The sequence below is a fragment of the Phocoena phocoena genome, chromosome 15 (assembly GCF_963924675.1).
Source record: "Phocoena phocoena chromosome 15, mPhoPho1.1, whole genome shotgun sequence".
NCBI lineage: Eukaryota > Metazoa > Chordata > Mammalia > Artiodactyla > Phocoenidae > Phocoena > Phocoena phocoena.
The window spans coordinates 49157161-49177763 of NC_089233.1; the positions used below are offsets into that span (position 1 = coordinate 49157161).

The 20603-nt window shown below is 39.1% G+C and overlaps 1 protein-coding gene across 2 annotated transcripts in view; it reads right to left on the bottom strand.

Annotated features, from left to right (window-relative positions):
* Window positions 1–4542: 4542 nt before the first annotated feature.
* Window positions 4543–20603, bottom strand: part of BTBD3 (BTB domain containing 3) — a 31839-nt gene continuing 15778 nt past the window's right edge. Inside the window, exons 2-5 of one of the 2 annotated variants that reach the window (XM_065892702.1) lie at window positions 9847–10126; window positions 9271–9361; window positions 8585–8703; window positions 4543–5575 (exon numbers count right to left, since the gene is read on the bottom strand). In XM_065892702.1, coding sequence (XP_065748774.1) covers window positions 4543–5575; window positions 8585–8703; window positions 9271–9361; window positions 9847–9989 — 1386 coding nt within the window. In that variant the 5' untranslated portion in view covers window positions 9990–10126. Of the gene's footprint in view, window positions 5576–8584; window positions 8704–9270; window positions 9362–9846; window positions 10185–20603 lie in introns of those variants that run through there. The other variant, XM_065892701.1, reaches the window with a different exon arrangement.

The following is a 20603-nucleotide window of genomic DNA, read 5'->3' on the forward strand; positions in this document are numbered from 1 at the left end:
CCTTCCCCACCGCCCTCACTCAAAAAAGGCTCAGAAGAAGAAACAGAGGGGAGATGCCCAAGTTGGGAAAAGGTACCCAACGATTCCTCAGTGACTGATCTACAGATGCTAGTGTCTTACACTGCTTGGTGTGTGACAAGGTGAACCACTGTCTTCCTCTCTTCCTCAAAAGTATTTTCGTTTCACCTACCTGACCATATCTTGGTTGAGAAACTTTTCTCACCAGTGCTTAGGTTGTTTATGGAAATAAACGAAGAGGTTCTGTTGTTGAAATGTTCCCCTGGTTTTAGTTTTGTTAGATGATCTATTCTAAAAAGTGGAGGATAACGTGAAGTTTTGAGCAAAGGAAGTAGTTGGTCAATAAATGTAAATGGCTCAGAAAAAAAAATGCTGAAATCTATTAATTATTGATAGAAATCAAAAGCGTAGTCATCTACTGCAGCATCTCAAAGGCACGCACAGCCCTCTCTAACAAACACTTAAGGTACCCCCGGTTTTCAGGGCCACTTGCTTGTTTCCTCCTCTAAGTTTCATGCTATTTAGTTCCTCAGGAATGCTTTTCTCCTTCCTGTTTTTTCCCAAGTTTAAGTCCATGGCTTTTGTAGGCAAGCCAAAGAGTCAACTGGGAAGAAAGTGTTAATTTCAGTGACATTTTGATCCTGAGTGCCGACAGAAGAGGAGGATCATTTCCAATTGTCTTGGGATACTGAAAACAAACACATGTGGATTAAGTTTAAAGAGTACCAGAAGAGATAATGGCTAAGACTTTCCTGGATTAAGGATCTTTGCAATCCAGGTTGTATCTGTAATTACGCTGATGAGAATGGGTATTTCCAGTTCTCTTACTCTTTGGAATAATTCCAAAAATCCTTTGAGTAGGTATGCTATAGAAACTGAACTATGAGTAGATGAAGTAGTTAAGCAAATACAGAGGGTTTCATAATAAACTCTAGTATAAAAGTAACAGAAAGCTGTAGTAAAGCAAAAAACATATGTACGTGTGTGTGTAATTATACATGAGTGTGTGTGTGTGTGTATATGTACTTGATATAGGGAAATATAATGGAAAACAGTTGGGGACTTAAAAATTATATTCACGACTGTCATATGACATTTATCTTTTTTATTCCTAGACGTAAGCAATTATAACAAAGCAGGAATAAGCAGCAGCACTGGTCACATCTAAAGCTAGATGTGATCTGATATCAATAGCCCAGAGTACAGGGAGATCTACTAGACATTTGAGCAACTCTACCCAGAATGCCAGCCAACCACAAACTCCATTCCTGGAATATAAATGTATCCATTCACTCCCTCTCATCAACTTCATTCACTCCCTCTCATCAACTTAACAGTCAGGCTTTCCACAATGCAACTGATTAACATATTCATTGTTCTTTTATGCTTTTGCCTCGGATTTTTACTTCTTTAGGGATCAAGGATATGTAAATAACTTAGCAAACAAATGCTCCTGAAAAAACCATCTCTGTAAAATATAAGTGGAACCAAAAGTGCCAGAATGAGTTTTTTTTTTTTTTTTAAACTATTTCAAGGGACCTACAAAAATGCTAAGGAAAACAAATCTATGAACCAGTTTTATTTTATTTTCACTTAACATGATTATATACATTCATGTGTCTAACAAGATCTGCACTGTTACATTAAAAATACAGTACAATAACATTCAACATGAGGTACTTCATATTTATATATTTTTCCTTCATAAATAATGCTGTAAGCTACTGAATTCAAGCACTCTGATGCACAAGTGGCTAGTGTCTTGAATTAGCGAGCTTAAACACCTTAAAAAAAAAGACAGTTCAGTGCAACAGTTATGTAGAAATTAGACCATTTACTTAAATACTATATTAAGATATGCTTAAAGAATGTTACATTAGAACTGCTAGCCTAGCTCCCCTTATCCCCAGGATCTAAACAATGACAAAGACTGCCAGGTACATTGGGAAAAGCATCTATAGGGCATTGTTCAATAAAGTTGCGTTTATACACTACAGTCGCCCGCCTTGTCAGAACAATGGTTTCTAGTTTTAAAAGCTACAAAATTTGAGATTACCAAAGAAAATAAAGCAAGCACATTAGCCTTAATTCCATGTCACTGAAAATGCAGAAGGGAGAATAGGATTTAAAAGATAAAATTTTCTTGTTTTAAATACAACTTTCAAATTTAACCCACAGATCTTGGCACCAGCCAATCAGATGATGGATGGGTTTTGTTTTTTTTTCTTTTTCAGGTGATAGCAATTAATATAAAATTAAGTTCTTCCACACCTAGTGTACAGGATCTCACGTGGCTCTCACCCAGCGGTTCCCCAGCCTCTGGAGGGCAGCTACGAACAGGAGCACTGACCACGGGTGTTACTGAATGAACAAACTTCACTCTACGGTTATCACACCCATCGCCAACAATCTGATATGATGAAATTAGTGCTAAATAAAGTTTCTTCTCCTCTGGCTTCAAAATTAGTGCCTTCCAATTAGGTATATAGTCTACCAATTTGCAAGGTAACTATGAGTTACCGAAATGTTTAACCATAATTTATAAATAAAACCCTTCGTAGAAGTATTTCTTAAATTGAAAACGTACCTTTATTTCATAGTTTGCCAAAACTACTGTCATCTTGCTAATAAGAAATAATTGTTAGATAATTTTGGAAAGTTGTCCTGGGAATACTCATCTATAATCACCGTAATAGCTTTTGATCATCTATGCTAACAGACATAGGTAATGGTAAAGGTGATTAAAACATTTCCCATAATCCAGTGTTCTCCTCCATCAGGGAAGCCAGCCGAAGCAACAAGCCCATGTCTATAGGGGGAGAAGTGGCCCAGAAGCACAGGCAGTCACTCACTGGGGCCCAGTTGGGGCCAGCAGGGGGACCATTTCTGTCCCAGCCCTCACTGACCAGGCAGGGAGGAGACAGTTCCTGAGCTGGCACGCACCTGAACGCGCACGGGCACCCACGCACACACCCACCCCAGGACTAACCCCTGCTCCAGAGCCAGCTTCGGGCTCACAGAGCAGAAGAAGGAGGCGGCCAGTGACCACACTCTGGGTGGCGGGGAAGCCATCTCAGGATCACGCTGGGCAGAAAAGCTGCCCAGAAACACATGGATACTTCAAATGGGAGTGAACACAGTGGACACCACCAGGGTCACAGGCACTAAGCCAGCACAAGCCTTCGCTGAAGGAGAATGTTTTGATGAGCTTTTCCCTCCTTTGTTTACATTATCCGTGGATAAATAAGAGAGCTGGATGTGATGCTGAGGCAGTGAATATTAGGTATCACCAAGTGTATCGCTCTAGACCATTTTCTAAAAACCCTGCAGGCATATATTGGCACTTTAAGATGGCCAGAGGCCAGATTCTAGCAGTCCAGGAACAGGACAGAATTATAATTAACTAAGAAGATACAATGTGGTCAAAGTAGATCCGGTGAAATACATTACAGATTAAGAAAAAAAATCAATGAATAAAATATCTTATTACATTAACATGTGGTGCTACAAAACTAATTGTTATTCCATTCATCTAAAGAATTGTTTGGTCCTCTTTTCATGGGAAAAAGGGAATAGGAATTCTATACAGTACAACTTTTGAAAACCAGCAAATGGCAGGGATCAGAAGCTAAGCAAGGAAAAGGGTCTGACTTTTTCAAACTCTGCATTATAATTTGCCATCAATTAAACTATCTGTCGTATGGGACTTTTTTAGGCTTCCTTTTAAAACCGTTTTAGTTTAAATTAATAGGCCTGCAACTTTTTCCTAATGACAATAAAATTTTATAATTTAGTTACTTCTAAAAGAAGCCTCTGTACTGCAATATTCTGTCTTCTAAACTAAAAGAATATAAATCTGTCTGTAGCAAAAGTCATGACCTAAAACTTCCAATTTCTTACTTGCTTACTTCATATTGACACTTTGCAGTTTAAAACTTAACAATCTTATGAATTTAGGATTTAAGAAAAAGCAATGCCCCAAAGTAAAATATTTAAAAGGAAATAAAATAAGAAGGTAAAGGTGACTACCGTCTACTTTCTAAATTATTAATTCCCAAGCAAAACGTCTTTCAAAATTGTACACTGAGGTTTATCTGTTTTTTGGGAAGTGAAGGGTTCTGTTTAAAAATAATCCTTGTTATTGTTATTTTAGACTATTTATTCCTATTTAAAATAAAGCCCCAAAGGGAATTTGAGGTGATCTGAAAATTGTCCTAAGAGGGACAAAACTGGGAGGTCAGTGGGGCAGTTGGAAAATAACTCAAAATCTCCCCAGATGTATAGATCCAACTCTAAGAACCACAAGCCTTGATGAGAACTTGGCTCTTTTAGGCATAGAGTTAAAAGCTGAATGCTGCATTTTTGTCTGTACATAATTAAAAGGTTGAAAGAAATTAGAACCTGCCTACAGCTCCGTTCATTACAAATTACCTGTGCTGATTGCGTATCTGCAGCTGAGCTAAGCATCAAGCAAGCAGGAGTGTGGTGTGCACCTCAGAGCCTGCACTGCTCCGGGAAGCGTGCTCAAGCGTAGAATATAAGTTCGGGGATCTGACCCCCCTGCACCCCAGTGCCGTTGGTGCTGTCCGACGAGCACTGGAACTGGACAGTGACTTTGCCACACTGGACTTCTGTCATGCCTTCCTGTCCAAAGTAGCTGAGCTCATTGCCGTCCAGGATCACGCTGGCCGTGTAGAAGGTGTCTGGCTCAATCTGCACCGGGTACTCAAACCACACGGGGAAGGTGTTGCTGGAGCCGTCTGAGAAGTACTTGCTCAAGTTCTGCCCCAGGACGACACCCTGCCGCTTGAGTTCGATCTTGGCACTGTACTCGGCTGAGCCGCAGCTGGAGCCGTACAGCCCGAAGCCCGCGATGAACACCCTCTTGTCGACGGCGAACTGGATGCTGTCGCAGCGGCCCCGGTAGCGCCACTGGTTGCTCCGGTAGGCGCACGACTGGAAACGGTGGCAGCGCTGCGGGACGAGGCCCTTGCGGGCTTTGCTCACGAACTGCAGCTCAGGCTTCTTGGCCGCGGTGTACCAAAGGAAGATGTCGTTCGTCTCATTCAGAGTTAAGACTCCAGACTGTGCAGCACCGTTTGCAAAATCGTCCAGGGCCATGGTCGGGATGCGGATCAAGTAAAGCGCCTTCCCGAGGACCTTGCGCTTGTTTTCAATGCTCAAAGCCAGATCTTGTCGCTGGCATTCCACTTCAGCCCAGTTGAGAGCTGCCTCGAAAACCACAATTTCTTTGGCATTCAGAGTTTCCCTGCGGAGGATACTTTCTAGTGTCTGGAAGTCAATATCACAGAACCCCTCAGACTTGAGAGCGAGCTCGGCCTGGGCGTCGATCACCTCCCAGCACCGCTGGGTCAGGTCCGGTTCCTCAAACAGGCAGCTCTGGGACAGGAGGACACAGGCGTTCTTGGCGCTCAGGCTGGTCTCCAGGAAATTGACACAGGCCCGGGCGAGGTGAGGGACGATATACTTTTTGGCAGCATAAAGAGTGGCCAAGACTGTGTCAGCAGCCAAGTCAATTTCATCACAATAGATATATCTGCAAGAAAAAGCGCTGCATGTAAACGGAATTTTCACAAAAATGAGCGTGTCCAGTGAGAAAAGATGTAACTACTTTCAAGTTAGTTCCAAGAAAATCTTATGTGACAGTTATTACAAACACGATTAGACATTAAAACAACATCTGAAATACATTCATAAGTTATTAATATTTCAACTTAGTAGAAAGTTTGTATAATTAAAGACATTAACTTCATGTAACCATTCTAGCCTCTATTTTAAAGCTACAGAATATAGCAAATACTAGAACGTTTAAGAAAGGGCTGAAATCAAAAATAGTGAATATGAGGAAAAAATATAGCAAAATTCTATTATATATACTATACTATATTTAGTTAAAAATAACCCCTATATGTTTTAGGAGAAATATATGTATGTAGACTTACTTAAAAATTCTTCTGCAAATTCAGATGGAAACAAGTATCTTTAATATCAATACTGTAATGTTAGCAATGATTGCATCTTGACGCTTTTATGTAAGAATGACTTGGATTTTCCTTAAACACAAAACAAAACCTGATCTTAAGATATTTTTCAAGTAGTTCCAAGTTCAATAGATTTTTAAATATGGGCTCCAATGCTATCTTCCGGTTAACTTTACATAGAATCCAACGCAGGCTTTGTATCTGGCTTTTTTTTTTTAACTCTAAATTCTTTCTTCTCCCCCACACATTCCTTCCACCTTCAGAATTAAAGAATACATTATTTCCAGATACACTTAATTAAAAAACAAAGTTAAGAAAGTCTAAGTATGCACTATTTGTGTGCTTCTGTGAAGTGTCCCCATTTCAGGAGGTAAGACACTTCTTATTGTTTTGGGGGACAGTGTCAGTCTCCCAAGATGCTATGTAAAGATAGAAATCATCTGCTTCTTTTAGATGCTGTGGCTGATTAAGAGATAGTAAGAACTGCACATGAGTAAAAAATACATACTAATAACATAATTAAAAAATGTTTCTAGCTACTTGCTGTGACATTTTCCTTACTGAAACACATATAACAGGAAATAAGCAATAGCTTCTGTAACAAAGTACAAAAATATAAGGATGGCAATGAGAAAAATGGCCACAATCATGAATGGAACCTGAATTTTTTCTCCCAGGAAGCCCTTACTCTTTTCTGATACACTAAGCCAGCCACTGGCAAGATGGCAAGACTGCTCGACTAAATACCTGCAGCACCAGGACCATGGGGAGGATTCTGCAGCACGGCCAGCACTTTGTAGCTCTTACCCTAGAACTGGCAAGTGAGCAGTCTTCCCTTTTTCTTGACAGCCCCCTTTCCAGTAGTACTGGCTACTCACCCACAATGCAGGGGTGAGGAAAACCTGGCCTCCGCTATCCCAGGCAACTACACTGTGCTGATCAAGCCCAGCATGACAGTAAATGGCACCTGCTACATTTCTGATTCTTACCACTTTATGTGGACTGCTCATATAATTTTAAAAAGCTGTATCAAGATATATTCTAGGCAACACATTTATAAGAAAAGATGCCTGTCAAATGATGAATCAAATGGCTTACGTGAAACGGAATTTTGTGACTCGTACTTGGGTTTCCTAATTATGTACGTATATCTGCGGCAACACAACAGTCTACGTCTGACTACCGTGATGACAAAATGCCGAACTAGTGTCAGCATTCTCCTCTGCAACAGAAATAATGTCAAATATACAAAGCTAACTTCACTGGGGAAAAAACAACACACAAAAATCGCTACAGGTAAAACTGAGTTCTGTATGTATATCTCTAAAACATTACCAAGGTCACAAAGTGTCTGTTCGTTAAAAGTAGCGGATTAGTTTATGTTTTGGTACTTCACGTGCTCACTTGCCTTTAATTTCCCTATCTCCCACTATGAAAGTTCTAGAGAGCAACAAATGGATTTCAAAACTATACTACACATAAAGAATTAAACACTTTGAAGTTCTGGAACTAACTATAATGTTTTTCAGTAGGCAGAAGACAATATGTATCAACATTTTAAACGTTTGTGGGATTACTGTCCAACTTGTTGAGCCAATGAATAATTTTTTTCAACAAACATTGCAATTTATTCCAGTGACTCAAAATCCCCACAGCAGCAGGTAACCTTGAACTCTGGTACACTTTGGTGTGCTACAATAAGAATCAAGAAAAATCACCTAAACATTACTTAGAATAATCACTGGACCCTAACCACACAGTAGACTATCTCACTGTCCAGCACCAACACAGGTCACAGAAGTGGATTCTATTTATCTGGTAAACATTTACTGGATTCTGAAAAAGACCCAGGAGAGAGAAAACTATTTTTTAAATAAATTTATATCTTATAACTTTACACTTCTGTATGACCAATTAAAGTTTTTGTGAACAAATCCATATACATCTATAGAAAATTATTCATCTTCCAAAAATTTCTCCTCTACTACAAAACGCAAATGTCTCTTATCCTTGAGAAATAGTATCTGACTTCATGTGACAGCACGTGTATGTATGTGTGCATCAAGATCAGACAATTTCAACAGATAATAAGTTTTGTAATTGCTGATAGGAGGCAATAACTCCTAGAAAACTTAAAAACCTCCTAACTGGTAGTAGTTAAATAATGTATATATAATTTTTGGAATTGTGAAGCAAAAATATAATTTATGTCTTTTTAAAGACTTCTTCACACACAATACTTTCAGAGAGAACATGCTCTATTAGATAACACACCAGAAAGTTCTTTTTCTTTAATTATAAGTCATTAAAAATGAAATCACTATACGTGCCACTTGCCCCCAAATTCCATGTCAAGGTGTGATTGTAAACGCCTGCTTCATTCCACACGCTCCCCATGAAAGATGCACAGGAGTTTTCATCAAAATCACTTATAAGGTAAGCAGCATCCACTTTCTTCATCAGTCTCTCTTTTCTATTACCTGGAAGTTATACTTAACTGTGAAGCCATAAGACCACAAAAACAGCATAAACAAACTCTTTCCAAACATACGCAAGATGCTTACTTCAGCATAGCGAGAAAAGCAGCAGGGTCGACATCTGGTATACGGATTTCATCTTTGTCCTCGGCAAGTTCTCCGTAAAACATTGCATGGAAAACAGAGCTCCCAACAGCTAAAACATACTGTGGAGAAAGGGAAATCTTATTTCATGCACTAAATTGAAAACATTTTCAGCAAACCAATCCAGAAAAACAACTCTGAGCAATCAGCTTTAATGGACACAGAGCACCTAACACCTGCTCTACTGACAAAGCCAAGGTACAGTGGATCTGGCCATGAAAGCAAAAGACAGAAGTTCACGCAAACCAGTCTCTATGCTGCTAATTATCAAGGCTTTAACAGACTGATGCTCAAGTTCCCTCATTATAAAATAAATAAAATAAAAGCTTATCTAACAGATTTCTCGGAGAAGGGTAAACATATGACTTTCCTAACCTATCACGACAACTTCCCATGACTGTAGAGTTAAGAGGGCATGTTTTTGTGTGAGACATAAAGCAGGGTAAAAGGAAACAAAGAAAAAAATTAAGCGTGGCCAAGGCCCTCTGGAGACGCTGCGCTTTCTCTGTGATCGGGTGAAACACGCACTGCCTGCCATTGGCAAGCTGCCCACCCCAAGTTCCAGGCTCACGGAGAGGGTCCCTCTTTGTAAATCTCAGTACTAAACGAGTAATGCATCTGTTGCTTACTTTGTGTCCTGGCAACCGCTGAGTCCCACCTGGTGGCCCAACCACAAAATGTACATCTGCCATCAAATCATTATTGAACATCACTGCATTTCTGTAAACAGAGGCAATTCATTAATTCACAGCGTTTTAACACCCCCTCCCCAACATACAAAACCCACAAAAGATTCACAAGCTAAACAACAGTTTAATAACTTCAGGGTAAAGCTACAAATAAAGGTTCCAACTATACAACTGCATCTGTAATCACTGCAAACACATGGAAGTAACTGAAGTTTAAAAAAAAAAAAGTTATCCAAACTTTTCTTTAGACTTAAGGACAAATAAAAGGTTTCTATCTTCTATAACCCACAGACACAACCCTGTCACCTAAATGTTACAGCTTACAAAAACATTTTTATCTAAGAGGAAAACAGCTGTACTATTCTGGAAAAGATACAAGGCAGTTTTCCATTACCAATAAAGCTTCTGGGAAAAGAGGAAACACAGATTTATGTTAAAATACATTACACGTTGTGCAAAAGCAGAAACTTTAACACAGGAAAACTTTTAAAGTAAATATGCTGGCCCGGCACTTACCTCTCTCTAATGGTGGGATAAAGACCCTGCCAATTCGGGGCCGGAATAAGGTTGTTGTTACTGAGATTCTGCTGGTGGTACTGCTGGACAGTGGTGCTGCTGGAGTTGGCTGGTTTTTTTCGGGGGAATATATCAGCAGCCATCTTCTTCTTCTTTTTAGTCTTCAAGGTAATTATTTCATAACAAACTGGAGGCAACTTGCTGCTGCTGCTGCTGCTGCTGCTGCTACTGCTGGGATTTGTTTTCTTCGAGCTTTTCTTGGACCTGTTCTTTACCGTCTCTGGAAGCATCAAGAAGAAGGTGAGACATTTCATGTTCTTTTCCTTGTCATCTACCATGAGTACAGTAGGTCTCTCTTTATAGCCAGATATTCCAAATCGGTGTGAGCATCAAGGAAAAGAGGCTAGCACGAGCTAAGATGAGAGCAGAGACCAGCAAGCTGATATTTTGCTTCTTTTCTCAGCCGGGCAAGGTGACCTTTTTACTATGTTGAATTAGAAACTGGCTTTAAGTTTTATCCAGTACTGGGTCTGTTAAATACATCCCCATCATGATTCCTGTTTCTCTTATTTGCTCATAAAAATAACCCAGTTTCCTAGATCACCTGAAAATGCTACACTGCGCGAAGGTGACAGGCAGAGAGCCGTAGCACTTGTTTTCTGAATTAGGTTAGCAAGATGTGCTGGAGCCGCGTGAGTCTGTTCGGCCGGCTGAAGTTGTGTGGTGAATGGATCGGAGGAGAGTAGGTATTACAGCCCTGCAGATGGAGTCAGACAGCCAGTGCTCGGAGCCAATAGCTGAAGTCACCAGTCATGATTGGACCAAGCAAAACAGTGACACCTATTGTAGTGTGCATAGTTCTGATATTAAAGGAACAGCAGTTGCATTCTCTTGGCTACTATATTATTGTACATTTAAATAAGATAAACAACCTATGAGATATATTTGAAAACAGCAAGAGAAGAGTTTATGTCCACAGATTTTTCTTCAGTAGATGTGCATTTTTATTCCCCCAGTTAAACAAGCAGGGACTGATATCTACTCTGTTTCTAGTAAAATCTTTATCCCGGCAGCATTCTAGTACTTCAAACAAAATCTTCCATTCTACCAGCTAAAAGGGATTATTAATAGCAAAACCATATTAAACACATTTATTACAGCTTAATGGGAAGGAATGAAATTTTTCTTTTTCCTTTTTTAGTCTCTTTGAATGCAAGTTATAGTCTAGTACAAATAAGAGATGAGGTCATGTGTTCATTTTACCCCCCAGTGTTTTCTAGCTCCTATAATGATCTTTGACAGGAGTCCCAGATCACAAAATACTGTTAATTAGACTAAAATGATACCAGTAGGTTTAGCTGCACTGAAACATAAGACACATTCTGGATGTAAAAATAAGATTCAAATGAGACAAATCTGGTAATCAGTGTTTAAAGGTTGTAATTCACTAAAAGTATGTGAAATGGGCCCTGTTCAGGACTTCAAGAAAATTCAACCTAAATGTTATGGTTACATTTAGCCTCATCACCGTTTTAAAGAATGTAATTCACAAATTCTAACACAAAACCAATAATAAGGCTACCCAAAATGATACATGCTGCACAGTTAAGATGCAAACAGGTTCTCTCGGCTTTGAATCAGAACAGTACGTACTACTACATGGTTTTTATAGATGTGAATCCTCCAACGTTTCTAGCTTTGCTGAGTAAGGAAAAACCACACCTGCTGCAGGTTCCACACATGCACATACGTTTCTAGGGGGGCCTAATGAGGAGAACGAAGCACTATCACTCCCACTGGCTTGAAGGGCGGCAGCCACGTGCTGCCCCCACCTGATGCACCTTCATGACCACAGCCCTGCTGGCTGCACCACATCCATCTGAATAACGAGATCCTGAGAGCAAGGGCCCAAAAATGGGAGCTTTGGTTGCTGTTATAACCGACAATCTACTAAAGATAACACAACTAAAATCAGACTTTAAATCCCTGGGACCTGGAATCACTAAACTGAACCAAGGAATATCCTCTTTATTGTCATCATTATTATTCTTAAACCTGTTTACAAAGCCACTGCAGGACGGACTGTGTGCAAAGAGAACCATGGTCTTTAGCACAGGTTGTTCACCCCCATTTCGTACAAACCCTGAAGTGCCACGTATTTACTACAAGTACCGCATTCCCAGTCATAGGGCTAACACACACACACACACTTCCAATTGCCTGCAAACACACTTCACCACACAGTGTGTGTGTGTGTGTGTATGTGTGAGAGAAGAGAAACAGAGAGAAAGAAACACATGGAGAAAGGCACAAAGAAGAAACAAGTGAGTTCCTATTAGAGCTAACTTTTCACAATATGATTAAAACCAAAGGATTTCTCTCCTGCTCAAGTGCTACTGAACTTCCTGACCATCACCATCCTAGGGAAGTCCCCAGGACAGGGAGCTCCTTTTGACTGGGATTAATTCCCTGTGTACTTCTAACAAACCTAGTAGCTGGCTCCTTCAGGTCAGAAGTAATCAATTAGAATGGAAGGGAAATGAAGGGTTTTGAGACAGACTTACCAGCAGCTGGAAAGCCAAAACAGACAAAAAGCATTAAAGACAAACACAATAACTTAGAAGTTTTGTGGTTTTTATTCATTTTGCACATAGTTCAACACCCTTCACCAGAAGCCTCCAAAAAACACTGTTCTTATACCGCTAGAATAAAGGAAAAAGTGCACGTAATAGTTTAAGAAAGAAAATTATATAATATTTTAGAAAATGTTCTTTATAAAATTAAGTTTCAGTTATTTAGAAAATTAAGTTTTGTGGAGAAGCTTGGAAATATTTATTAAACTGGAATCACCTAGTACAGTGCTGCAAAGAGGGGCCTTGTCCTTATTCATGGATGTGAGGACCGATGAGCACGGCTGTTTTAAAGACATTTTTTTTTTTTTTTGCGGTACTCGGGCCTCTCACTGTTGTGGCCTCTCCCGTTGCGGAGCACAGGCTCCGAACGCGCAGGCTCAGCGGCCATGGCTCACGGGCCCAGCCGCTCCACCGCACGTGGGATCCGCCCGGACCGGGGCACGAACCCGTGTCCCCCGCATCGGCAGGCGGACTCTCAACCACTGCACCACCAGGGAAGCCCTAAGGACATGTTTTTAACTACAAAAAATAATCCAGTTTTTTAAAGAACAAGGAAGATATTTTAATTTTTGTTGCCAATTTGGAAAGGCATGAAAATGTGAATAAAATCAAGACAATGAAAAGCTTACTGAGAGCCACCGTTTCTTCCCACGATAATAAGACAGTTAATATAAGGTCCCTGCTACTGCACGTGTGGTCGAAGGAGCAGCAGCAGCACCTCCTGGGAGCCTGTTAGAACCCATGGCCTCAGCCAGACTCTGCATCAGGATCTGTATTTTAACAAAACTCTCCAAGTAATCTATATTACATTCAAGTTTGAGAAAACCTCATACACGTGACTAAGGGAATGTTACAAGGTCTTCCCAATGTTCCGGTATCAACATCTGGAGCCGCGTTTCACATTCAAGTGAATGGACAAATAATTAAAAATAATTTAATTTTGAACATTCATGTCTTGTTCTGAAATTCTGATCAGCCCCTAAGTGTCAAATTCTATGATTCAGATGTGTAGACAGCCAACTGAGAGGTCCCCAAATATTTTTCAAATTTCAGGAAAAGAAGTTCAAGCCCAAATTATTTTAAAGGGCAGTGACAGAGAAAATTAGTGGGAAAAATAAAGGATTAAAAAATGCCAAGTGTGAAACAGATGAACCACCTAATATTTTTAAATAATCTACTTCAAATTCTATTTCAAAAAATTAGCACTGTGGTACAGCACAATTAGCAATCAAATAGTCTAGTTCAGTCCTGGCTCAGCCACTAAAAATTAAAGAGCTGTGTGTGTGTGTTGGGAGGGGGAGGGAGGGAAAGTGTCGGAACACATCATTTAGCCTTTAAAGCGCCTACACAATGAAGAGGTTCATCCAGAATTGATGAGTGTTTCTCAAACTTTACCCTCAATCCACAGTAAGAAATCCATTTTGTATTCAGACCCGGTACTAACACCCACAAACACATATATCTATATACAGATGGAAAGAAGGTCACAAAACAAAACTTATGCTTAGCATGTTATGAAACACTCTGGTATTTTCTGTTTTATTCTTTTCTTTTTAATGTTGGTTTTGATACAGTCCATTGATTTCATGACCACAGTTTAAGGAACACTGGTCTAGATTATTTCCAAGGACTTTTAAAGCTTAACATCCCAGGGTTCTTTCCTATCAGGAATTTGGACTAGGGGCCACTAGACAAGGAAGAAGGCAAGGCTGCATCAACTTAATGGAGCCCATGAAACAAACCCCTCAAATCACATGCAAAATTGGGAGTCTGCATTTATTTTTCTGGAAAGAGAAGCCATATCTGTCTTTCAGAGTAATTCATGATGCAGAACATAATAAAATGTTATGGAAATCGCAGATTAATTTGAATAGTCAAAATATTCATTGTATCATTTTATTTTCTGCTTTCATTTCTATAGTCTATCTCATTAAACACAAATTATGGCTTCTTTCCCCCCCCTTGAAATTAAATATAAATAGTTAAAATCCCATCTATTGAATCTGTAACCCATAAACATCACCCACTGGGTTGAAGAATAAAGAATACCAGCCTGGTATCTACTGTCAAATTTCACATCTAAAATTTCTTTCTGGCTAGCATACCACTTGTTCCTACACGTCCTGAATTTTAAAGCTGTTATGAGACATGGTTAATTTGCCCTATTAAAGTAAATAAATAGGTGAAGTCAAGAAGCCCATCAATCTTTTATGAAAGTATTCTCAAAATACAAACATGCTGATCATGCAGTGTATTAGGTGTCGGGCATGCAATGGTGAGCAAGATTGGGAACCAAGCTTAAAAGGTTAGCGAATAGCAGTGGATTTCAGATAACTTTATAACTGCCGGAAAGTTCAATCACCTTTATCTCTTCCCATTCAATTCCCCATAATAATAAAATTATGAACAGAATTAAGCTCACTTAGATCAAATCATCCTCTTCACCACTGGAAGGTCTGCCAGACATCCGGTCTTTATTTGGTATTACAGAATCTTGTTTACTCAGTTTGGGGACTTGAGTAAGGTTTGGAACTAAAAGGGACTATAGAAATCATTTAATGCAACTCTGTCCCACAGATAAGGTAACTAGGGGTCCAGAAGATTACAGGATTTGTGAAAAGTCCACAGTTAGGTTGTGGGGCAATGTCCAGACTAGAGCGCAGATTTCCTGACTGCTTGCTTAACTGTGTCTGTTCCACTCGCTCTAGTTTTCACCCACAGTAATTACCCCACAATCTTATGTAATGCTTTATCTTCATACTTCTAATCTACTTCAAAAGAAAAACACACGTCCGAATTTACAGATATGAAAACCATGAACATATATATACTCTGTACCCTGCAGGAAGCAACTGCTAGAAGAATGGGAGGACACTTTCTGGGAAGAAATGGAGAGGAACTGTAACAGGAAGGAACACAGGAGCACAGCAGCCATGAGGAAGCCACTCAAAAACAGAAGAGGCTCTCCAGTAAAATGAAAATTAGAAAGCCAGCCATTCATGCTTAACACCAACAAATGCGATGTCAACAACTAACAATGCTGGCAACTCTTGTTTAACTTGCTCTAACCTTGCACTCCTTGTCTGGACTTGTATTTGGTTTACTACAAGACACCTAAACAGCTACAGGGTGGACACCTCCAGAACCTAACAGGGGAGAGTAATATAACCTGATAAATTATGACGGACGAGTGTTTTGGTTTTGCTTATCTTTCTCTTCAGTACTGAGCAAAAGTTATGTTTTGATTTGGGAGGTATAAAACATAAGTGACAAAATGGTGGCAATCTCTAAAGATAGCAACAGTTGCTGGAAAACAGACTATATGCGTGTTAAATTTGGAAATAAATACAGTCAAGCGCTGGCAGCACCGCATAGTGGGAAAAAAAAGAGCCAATAACTAGCGAACCTAGGGTTAGTTACTTAGCATCTGTAAACCTCATTCTACTCATCTGCCAAATGGGGTGATTCTACCTAGCTCATCCCTTTCAGGTTTCTCCTGAAGGCAAGATTACATGCTTGTGAAAGCACTTTGATAGAAGTTGAAAACACTCGGCAAAGGTAAACTTCCACTATTAGTAACAATTGTACCCAAAGCAGGAAATATTTGTGATACAATTTTCCAAAACACAAAAACCCAAAGATTCATCTGGCTCCCTGCCCTCCTAATCTTCCTGGCTTACAGCTACTGACATTTCATCCATCTGCAGGCTTGCTCCAGCCCCACCAAGCAGGCTCCGGTTTGCTGGGGCTCTTGTTCAGATTTTACAAGTGAGGTTCAATAATCAAGATCTCTGTTGTGCATTGTGATCAGGTCCCACACAATGCCCAGGTGTGCACCTGGAACCCACATTCCAGGCTGGGTGTCCACTGGACTTCGAGACCACCTGTTGGTGGATACCCAGCTGTACCCACCTCCTGAGAGAGCCCAAAGTGGCAATTAGTCCAGAGCCACCCAGCAATGTCTACATTAGCAACTCAATTTGGCCTCTCAACAATGACCCAATTTGAATTCTAGCACCAAGGGTGATGATAACTAAGACAAACACTTGGGCAAGGCATGCCTCTGTGTGGGCTGGAGGGATGAGGCTCATGGGCTGTTTCACTAAGTCATTTCCTATTCACCACACGAAGTTCCAGTTAACCTTAAAATTGTACATTAAATTTGGAAAAAATGCCCAAAGGTAGAATGTGACAATTCTTTGAAGGCAGGAACAACGATTCTTTTAAAATTTCATGTAGCAGTTAACATGATATTTGATGATTATAGCTATGTCTATGGGTACCTTGTTTGGACTATTAAACAACTCAGCTAAATGCCATATCATTCTCTATCATATGTTAAATGAGGTGATCTTGAGAGGAACATATAAAATATATCATATGAGATACTATAATGATAGGTATTTAAAAAAATACTATAAATTCTTTCGTAAAGTTTAAGATCCTTTAGTAAACAAGATAATCAATAGCTAATTTTTATATACTCTGAGTGATCTCATGTTAAGTTTCCTTGTGTGTGAAAGTTGTTGACTACATAATATTTCTTATCGTTTCCAATTCTAGATTTCTAGAATTAAAGAATCTGTATAATGTTTGTTAGAAATAATGATTTATTTCATTTAATTTTCTTTATATCTTAATATTATGATTATAACCAAAACCCAATTAAAACTCTATGTATGTATATACAGACATGTGCCACATTTAATTGGTTATAAGATTCCTTTTTCTCCCCCACTGCAACATTTTAACATCTCTGAAATTGGGCTGAATCTTATAATTGATGGCATTTTATGAGTATAACTTCAGGCTCCTCCCCTTTCTTATTGGTACATAAAATAAAGGCATACCTTACAACTGATGGCACCTTACAATCAGTGAAATAAGGTAAAATATATATAATTCAACAGAAAAAAAGGGCTCTCTTCTTTAGGTTGGTTAATTATTCCCCTAACCAGGCAAGATGCTGGCTCAGAATTCTGGCTGAACTACATTAGAATAATTGAGCTTTCATCAACCAGTCATTTGATAAAGTATATAATCACAATTCTCAATTGAGACTGCTACTATGACAACCGATGATATGGTAAAAAGTCTACATGGAAATTCCAAAATGAGAATTTCCATTGCCAGGACTGGTAAGAGTTTCAGCATTAATACAATGCATTTCTACTAAATTCTCATGGCACACAACTATACATGTACTTAAAACTCCTTAATAGAAGCCTATTAGCTGGGTAATATTTGCTAAAGATATTTTATCAATCAATCAATCAAAGATTTATTAACCTACAACAATGTGATATATAGGTTAAACCTGGAGCTAAATGACTCCTTTGAAATTATTAATAATTTTCAAACAAATAGAATCAATATTAAAACATTAGTTTTAAGAGGGAGAAATATTATTATATTACAATGATCCCATTATATGTATGACTTTCTCCTAGGTACTTGAAAACAATTTATCCAAAGAAAAGTAAAACCAGGCCTCAGGAGGTCTCTTCTGAGAAGGCCCGAAGGGGGGCTGTTCTGACCCACCAGGGGACATTAAACCTATTGGAAATTCTGGAAAGAAGGACTCTGCCTGACCACAGCTGCGGCTTTTTCCAGGTCGGCTGTTGGCTTTAGTTGACAGAGGAGGAAAATATGTTTTAGTCAAATTAAAAATATTTTTCATAGGTATTTTTTACTTTGCCTAGTATATTTTTTTCTGATATTAGGAAGATAATAACCAAACTCATCTCTACACTCAGATCATTAAAATCCAAAGGCCCTCTTCACTTACGTACTTAACCAAAGAATGTCTGGCTTTATTTGATAAAGCCACACTTTTCCAATGAGCACATGGAACAGGAAGAAAAAATCCTGACAACCTTCAAACCAACCTTCAAACCATTCTATATCAGTCCTGTTTATTAACAGGGTAGATGTAACAAACCAATTTCCCCAACACCTACAACTTAGTGGAAAAGCTCTGCAAGATAAAACGAGATTCCCAAACATAAGTCACTTCACTGTGCGTTTGCCCTCAGTCACTCAGGGGCACTTAGAAATGAGCACTGCTCTCCTCTCCCTCAACATAGTACAGCCCCCCAAAACACTTGAGGGAATGATATACATTATCTTACACTAAAAATTTTTATCACTGTAAAATCAGTAGGATAGTTTTGTTAAAGGCAAGGCGAGAGAAAAACAAAAACCAAAAAGCTTTAATTTCCTATTTTAGCAAAGTCACATAGAAAAGACAAGTTACCAATTTTGTGTTTGACTATCGCCATACACATATCCACAAGAGCCTTAGTTAATTACTATTTAATGAAACGCCTTCCTTCATTTTTACAATGTATGTGACTAGAATTAAATATAGTTATTTTAAGCAAACAATACAAGATCTAAAAATAAGAGATCTGCTATACTGAGAGAAATTGTGCTACAGGAAAACACAAACACATCTGAAATTACTAGGCATCTTCAAACCCAATTTTTAATATACCCTTTCTAGAGTAGAGACCACCAAATGAAAATGAAAAAAGCACATACATTTCTAAACTGAGTCATAAAAACATGTTCTAACAAAAAATCCAAGTAGAATTAGAAGCCTGTGATGGAGGGTTATTATAGAAACCAGCTTCTGGCAAAAACTCAAAGTAAAATCTGTTTTAAGTCCAAATAAAAAAATATGTTTTACGCTACTTTTAATTAGCTTTAAAGTCTACAATTCCCCATGATTGTTGTGAAGGACACAATATAAAGGCACACTGTACTGTAAATGTTGGCATAACCTTAACTATATCAACACCAAGCAACATTCAGAGATGACCACCATTTGCTGCAGGAAATAATTATTTGGCACCAATAAAGTACCCCTTGTTGCTTCTATCTCTCATGCTGTTCTAACCAGAATAAAAGTTGAGGGGTTTCTATATAGAGTTTCATTGCATGTGTCAGAACTAAGAAATTGAGGTACTTTAAACAAAAATTCAATTCTAATAATATATTAGGAAGTTTTCTTTTTGTTTGTTTTTTTAATTAAGAGCTACTATAGAAGTAGGTCAGTACAACTGCCCGGAGGTATAGTATAAAATTTAGTTGCTCATAAAATAATGCTCAAGTAAGTTTCATTTAGAAAGTCAAGACTATTCGTGAAAATATGCTCTCAAATTTGGGTTTCCCCAATCTCTGCATCACACAACAATAGGTAGACAGTATTTACATGTGTACCTAAGTAAAATGAGTAGATTAAAAGCATTCGAGTCAAAAATACATCTTCGAAAAGTGGCCACTCAACTATTAGTGCTCCAAATTTTTTAAGTAACACTCAGAGAAGCAACGGTTTTACCACAGTCAAGAACTGCCTAGACTCATACAAGATCCATGGTATTGATGATGACTGGAACCAAACCAAGGAAGAGTTGACAGTCTCTGAAAAGGGTGATCAAAATTAAAGGAGTCAGGTCTCTACATAAGCATTTTACTAGCCAGCTGTAGGGATGCCATGATCCACTGAGAGTTCAGTACAGGAGACCTGGTTGATGTTAGTATTTGTTTAATGTAATACTCTCTCATAAAATTTAAAATATGGCATAAAAAGGAAATGAAAAGGGGTATTTATTAAGTGGCATGTGGCCAAGTTTTTAAAAATAATTAATTAATTCATTTATTTTTGGCTGCGTCAGGTCTTCATTGCTGCACGCGGGCTTTCTCTAGTTGTGGCGGGTGGGGGCTACTCTTCGTTGCAGTGCATGGGCTTCTCATTTTGGTGGCTTCTCTTGTTGTGGAACACGGGCTTTAGGAGTGCGGGTTTCAGTAGTTGTGGCTCGTGCTCTAGAGCGCAGGCTCAGTAGTTGTGGCACACGGGCTTAGTTGCTCCAAGGCATGTGGGATCTTCCCAGGCCAGGGCTCGTACTCGTGTCTCCTGCATTGGCAGGCAGATTCTTAACCACTGTGCCACCAGGCGAGTCCCAGCATGTGGCCAAGTCTTAACCAACTACTCTGTGCTGCTCTTCCTAAAGAGGTTACCATGTGAAAGGAGGATGGTCTCACCTGTTGCTTCAGCATGCTAGGAGTGCAGACCAAGCATCTATCTAGGAAAAAAAAGAAGAAATTCTGTCTCATCTTTCT